Source organism: Tachypleus tridentatus, chromosome 5 (genome assembly GCF_004210375.1).
Source record: "Tachypleus tridentatus isolate NWPU-2018 chromosome 5, ASM421037v1, whole genome shotgun sequence".
Classification (NCBI taxonomy): Eukaryota; Metazoa; Arthropoda; class Merostomata; order Xiphosura; family Limulidae; genus Tachypleus; species Tachypleus tridentatus.
This window is the reverse complement of record NC_134829.1, coordinates 16,985,455-16,992,591: the sequence shown is the minus strand read 5'-3', so window position 1 is coordinate 16,992,591 and position 7,137 is coordinate 16,985,455. Positions and strand designations below refer to the sequence as shown.

At 31.8% G+C, this 7,137-nt stretch overlaps 1 protein-coding gene across 1 annotated transcript; it reads left to right on the top strand.

Annotated features, from left to right (window-relative positions):
• The first annotated feature begins 3,092 nt into the window (after positions 1–3,092).
• Positions 3,093–6,123, top strand: LOC143250232 (uncharacterized). Its single transcript, XM_076500709.1, has 2 exons — positions 3,093–3,249; positions 5,301–6,123. Exons 1-2 carry the CDS (start codon positions 3,186–3,188, stop codon positions 5,621–5,623), a joined length of 387 nt encoding a protein of 128 aa, XP_076356824.1. The 5' UTR covers positions 3,093–3,185; the 3' UTR covers positions 5,624–6,123.
• Positions 6,124–7,137: the final 1,014 nt, after the last annotated feature.

The window sequence follows — 7,137 nt, the reverse complement described above, 5'->3', positions numbered from 1 at the left end:
GTGTTAAACAATGTCGTTAAAGATGTTTGAAAGTAATTAACTGTTTAGCAATATAACTCTAGTGTGCCTTTCTTAACCACTCTAGCGAATGGCAATAGTCATACACTATGTTGTTAAAGTTGTTTGAACTAATTATAAAGGAAAAGGTTATAATTCACTGTAATCAAAGGCTCAGTCTCGTCATCTTTTGCATCTAAGTAACACATACCACAAACTATCATATATTATGGTAGGCGTGTTAAATAAATGCAACTGATTATCTCATGGTTGGCCAGCGGTTATTATGCATAACCACGTGATGTTATTCTACTTTAACAAAGTCGAATTAAGATATTGATACATATATAAGTTACTGATTTAGCCAATTAATGAGCATACGAAACACCAAAGCAGCAAGCAAATCAAAATATAAAAAGTACAAATTATATTTACAGTAATGGTCTAAACGGTCAGTTTTAGGTATTCTTTGCAATGACTTTTAATAAGTTTTCAATAGTACTTTAAGTTACATTGGATGTATGTATGATTCAACATTTCCTTTAGCAAAACTTTGAAATATTTATTTTCCAGAGTTCCAGTCGTTATTTGTCCTTTTTTGAAGAACTTGGATTTGTTTGTTCACAAAGTAATAGTTATTATTATATTGCAAAGTTTGCTTTTATTAAATTATGTTTAAAACCGAAGCTACACAATGTGCTATCTGTTCTGTTCAGCATGGTTATTCAAACATTCTTTTAGCATTATAAGTTTTCAATTTTACCTACCAGAGTTTACATTTATTCTTAATACACATACGTATATATATTCATTCTACATCTCTTTCTTCAAAGAACACAAGGCTGAAATCCGCTTTTAATCTCAAACTATTCTAATATATATTACTTAGAAAACAAATTATGAAACAATACATTGTATCAGAACTCATATTTAGACAAAAACAAAACAATTTTAAACAGTTTGACTACATTCTTGAAGTGGTTATTTGTGAAAAAACGTTCATTATTAGAATATTACGATGGGCAAAGAAGACATGGATGTTTCCTTTCCAGCTTACAACATAATATACAAAACAGGTAGAACCAGACTTATTTTGTTTGTTTTCACCTAAAATTTGGACACAAATGTTTCTTCCAGATTTTTGCTTCCAGAGAGTGTTGATAGCAGAAAATAATAGAACAGTTATCAGTTTATTTACTGATAGTTCGTTGAAACTAAACTTTTATAGGAATATAACTCAGATTAGTAACCATTAATTAGAAGGCTTAAGGAAACACTAGAAGGATATTTTGAAAAATTAAGTAACCTAATTGCTAGTGGTTTAAAAGAATTTCCAAACCTTCTGATGAGGATACACGAATGAGAAAATTTGCACAATAATCCACTTGTTTCAAAATAGAGAACGACACAAGCACAAAAGTTTGTTGTTAATCAAGCTTGAGTTATTTATTAAGCACAAAGCTACACAAAAGGTTGTCTGTTCTTTCCCCACCAAGAGTGTCGAAACCCGGTTTCTTGCAGTATAAGTTTGGAGACATAACACTGTGCCACTGGGGGCTAATTAAGCTCGATCTACATGTTACACTGTCTGTGCTGAGCCAATCACAAGTATCTAAGCTTAATTTTTAACGTTATATGTAATCTGAGTTACAGCTGAGCTGTTGGTGCATATACACACGCACAAAAATTTGAATTTATTATGATTTCCTTATATTTTGCTTATTATTATTGTTTATGAGTTTCAATTTGAAAAGTAAGAAATACTTTAAGAACCATGATGTTTATGAGAATGAATGTATTAATATAAACATAAAGGAAAAACAAACACTACGGCTGCAATCACTAACTATAAGTTTATATACGTAATACTTTCAAGCGGTCCAGATATTGCATTATAAGAAGTATATTAATTCTCTTTACTAGCGGAAACATGTTTCTCACAGTAGTTTCTATAAGTGAAGATTTTGTTTTGAAATACTTGACACAATTTACTGAGAGTAGTGTCATATTAACAGTTTAGATATAACACATTTAGGCTCTTACGCATTAATATGACATGTCACATCTGATTACAGTTTTCATTTAATTCAGATACATTAATTTGAAAGGTAAAACATTCACTCAATATAAGAAATTTGTGTGAGTAATACCTTACTGGTCTTGCATAGCAGAAAATATTGAATGAGATATATCAAATCATAGGCTTTGGACAGAGCAACCATTCAAGTAATTTTGTACATAAACATTGAAGTTTGTTACTAGTAGTACTTTAAGATCCAGACTGACCTAATTCTTAGCGTACCAGGATGCGAGTCCAAGGATTTACGGTTCGCGACCCAATGCCTTAAAACAGTACTTCGCTCTTTGGAGTCGTGGGTACCCTACAAAGGTGACAGCTGAATATTACTATTTGATCAAAGAAGAGTAATCCGAGAGTTGTCAAATGGGTGGTGCTGTTAACTAATTACCTTCCTTTTAGTTTATCAGTTCAAATTTAGGGACGATTATACGTAGAATTCTTCGCCATCGTGTAGCTATGAGTGAAATTCTGAAACTAATGAGTAAACGTAATAACTTGTATTACAATATTGTTTAAAACATATACTATTAAAATATTTAAAATAATTATAGATAGTAAATTTAGAAATACAGATAAAAATTGCAAACAGTACATCTTTTCACAAAAAACGTTCTTGAAATTTATTATAAATTATTAAGAGCCACTGGATAGGTAGTCATGAGAATCATGAATACAGTTTTTAATAAATACAAAAAACAACAATGAATTTGTCACACAAGGATATACACTCGATTATGCAGGCAAAAATCAATACTTATTCATGATAGAGAACAGAACTAGGAGAGAATGTTAAAAGCATTCTGTTTGAACAACTGCCCAATAGATGTCTTTAATACCGAGTATTTGTAGAGATAAAGGTGAAACAAATAAAATAACATCTCACATTCTTTCATCAGTGAGTATGTGAAACAACGGTTATAAAATAAACAAATCAAACAGACTGAGTCAGGTAAAGAAAAAGAAAATGTTCCAAGGTCCATCAATTGAAGAAACCAGGAAACGTTGACTCCGTTCCGTTGTATATAAATACACCTTCTGAATTCATTCTTTAGTTTTCATCAACCAGATATTCCTGGCAGTAAAGTCGCTTCCTTCGTAGAGAACAAAAATGATGAAATATATCTTTGTTGCCGCTCTCCTGGCGACGGGAATAGTGGCGTTCCCACAAACAGGTATTTTTTTTTTGTTTTTTATTTGTTAAACACAAAGCTACATAGTAAGTTATCTGTACACTGCTCAAAACAGGTATTGAAATTCGATTTTTAGAGTTATAATCCCTCAGACTTATCACTTAGCAACCAGGAGGCTGGATGTTTTTATTTGTTGTTTATTCTCTAGGTATTAATTAATAATAATGTAGCTAAAATATCTCTGTGATAGTTATAGGTTATGCGTGACAGCACTCACATTGAGCTAAGATGGAATCAGTAAATGTCTGAGATAAGTTATTACAAGATGATTACGTGAGCTCCATACTAAGTAGTTATCCCTGGTTCTCAACAGCGTATCCTTTAAAAGCCTGAGAACACTTCTAATACTTATCAGGATATTAAGTACAATTCTCAACATTGTCAAACAGGAATACAACTTTTTTTAGCTTTTGTATTGAGTATTCTGAATAATTTTAATGTCTTAATTGCGTAAATAGTAAACGCGAATAAACCAAGGAGCCTGGGATAAACTGTTAGGAGTCAAACGAATGAGATTGTCCAAAACTTGGAACCCATGACTAGCACAGAGTTAAGAATTAGAGGACTTATTCTTTAGATTTAAGTGCCTGTTTACTGTCGTGTATCTGGACGTATTAAAAATAAGTACGTCACTTCGTTGCTAACACTCGCATACAACAATAAATAAGGCATTTATCACTCTAACAGTTCATGAACCCCTACATCATATTATTACTTGTTGTCTAGAACAGACAAGAGTACCTGATTAGTTTATTTCTTAATAATAATTGGTATATAAACCATTATTGAATTATTAATATGTGAGATATATCCTATGTAAAAACTCCAGTCAACAGTAAACAGGTGACAATCTTGTGTGTAACAATTATGAATACATGAGAGCATAAATTGTAACATGTGCACATTTTCAGTATAACTGATGAACAAATGAGATATAAGTAACGTTAAGGAAACCAGCAACCGTATTCAGACAAAAACAAAAAAGAAAAAAATTAACAGTTATCTTTCGAAAGTCATTTAGAGAAAATATAAAAATATATGTCATTAATTAAATACAAGTTATACAACTTTTGAAAACAAAATATGGGATCTACATTCAAAGCTTTCCTCTTTCAAAACCTGTATGTCTTGAAGATTTTGTGGGTGTCAAAGAGGAAAATTGCTGAATCTGCCTAGTGAATTAATACTGATATATAAATAACAATAGTTCAAAGACGTATCAGTTTAATATTTTCATATTTATTGCGTTTTTATGTTATGTAAAATGTATGCTGGGTTTGATTATTTCACAATATACTTAACAAATAACTAGGTCTTCTAAGACAAGCTATTGAAAAAATCACGTGGTTTGATTGTTCATATCTCTTACTGGAAATCCATGCTAAGGCTTTCCGGTTGCCATACATTTTAACAATTCTGTCAATTCCATCAATAAGGTTCTTATTTTACACACACGCACATGCACACAAGTTTTTGGTTGCGTCAGTACCTTGTAGAATTTAATAAACACTTATACACGGTTAACCACAACATTGTAGAATTTAATGAACACTTATACACGATTAACCACAATAGGGCCCGGCATGGCCAAGTGGATCAAGGCGTTCGCACCAAACATACTCGCCCTTTCAGCTATGGAAGCATTATAATGTGATGGTCAATCCCACTATGCGTTGGTAAAAGAGTAGCCCAAGAGTTGAAGGTTGGTGGTGATAATTAGCTGCCTTCCCTCTAGTCTTACACTGCTAAATTAGGGACGGCTAGTGCAGATAGTCCTCGTGTAGCTTTAGGCGAAATTCAAACAAATAAGCAAACAAAATTTTTATTATGCAGGTAATGTTATTTCAGTGTTTAGGTTATACTTTAGAAACGCGTGACGTGTCGCTTTCAGTACAACGGCAACATAACTGATGAACGTGAATGATCATTTTTTAACTTACTCTTGTTAAAAAAGTCCATTTTCGGAAAACATTCGAGTTACTGAATTTTTTTATGATGCTTTATATGAACATACATTATTTATTGTTTTAAAGGAACAACTGTATTTGGAAGAAGAACAAATACATTTGGGGGACAGTTACTTCCTGGACAGCAGCAAGGACAATTTGGAGGACAGTTGCGTCCTGGACAACAGCAAGGTCCATTTGGAGGACAATTACTTTCTGGACAACAGCAAAGCCCATTTGGAGGACAGTTACGTTCTAGACAACAGCAAGTTCCATTTGGAGGACAGCAAGGTTTTACAGGGGGTCAAGCAATACCGACAGGTCAGTTTGACCCAAGCCAATTTGGACTACAGTCATCCCAATATAGACAGTTTGCTAATTTATATCCGCAAAGACAGCTTGCAGGATAGACAGGTAGACGGGTTTAGAATAGTAAAGTAATTCATATCAATAGAGAAGATTTAGAATGCTGTACAATGGGACAAACGAACAAACTTTTCTGAAAGGTTGTCATAAAATTATATACAACAATAATAAAGGATACGTGTAGTAATCATACACGTAAATATAAAATAGATTAGTAGTAATATCAAAATTTAAGTATTCTTAAAATATTCTAATGACTTGATAAACTTATATGAAGCCTGTTTTGTCAGATATTTGTGTATGCTTTCCTTGATAAACTTATATGAAGCCTGTTTTGTCAGATATTTGTGTATGCTTTCCTTGATAAACTTATATGAAGCCTGTTTTGTCAGATATTTGTGTATGCTTTCATTGATAAACTTATATGAAGCCTGTTTTGTCAGATATTTGTGTATGCTTTCCTTGATAAACTTATATGAAGCCTGTTTTGTCAGATATTTGTGTATGCTTTCATTTTTTTCCAAAAGTAAACGAAGAAAAATTACAAATTTTGTGGAACTATTTGTTTACTCGTCAAAACTTCCACCACATCTTTGAATAAATACAATTTTTCATTACTTTGAAACAGGATATTATTTTGTATATGGAGTCAGAGGGTGATTGCTAGCTGTAACCCTAATGAAAAAAATTGCATTATGTAGTTAAAAACTAACATTCCGGTTTTTAAAGTTAATTCGTCAATTACTAACTGTTTTTATATTCAGTACTTTCTATTGAAAGTAACAAACCATTTTCCACATAAAATTGTTTATATTTCGCGTTGAATATATTTATCTTAACTGATCCTGATATTAACCAAACATCTAGAGAAACTGTGTAAAGTACTAACATTAATACATCAACGTTAACAATAACAGGAATCAGTGTAATGTCTTGCCATTAACCTTCCACTGTTAAAATTTTCTATAAGTGTCCTAAAAATCTTTGATACTAACTTTTACAGTACATATACAGGGATTATACGGAGGTATTGATACCGATTTTAATAACACATCAACAGCGATCATGCAAAGTCGTGTATTAAATTCAACAGCATTCCTATAAGGATTGTGAAGAGACATTATACCAGCTTTAATAGCAATACATACCAAAATGAAGTGTGCAAATTATTGATAGCAACTTTAATTAATTAACAATACACCCACAGGAGTCATGCAAAATTCTCATACCAATTTTCAACTCTAACAATATAGTATGAGAAATCGTGCAAAGTATTCATATCAACTTTAGTAAAAGGAATCATGGATCGCATTGATACTTAGTTTAACAATACATTAACAAGAATCATACAAAGTCGAGCTCAAATCATGGATAGCATTTATATCAAGTTTAAAAATACATTAACAAGAATCATACAAAGACAAGCTCGAATCATGGATAGCATTTATATCAAGTTTAAAAATACATTAACAAGAATCATACAAAGACAAGCTCGAATCATGGATAGCATTTATATCAAGTTTAAAAATACATTAACAAGAATCATACAAAGACAAGC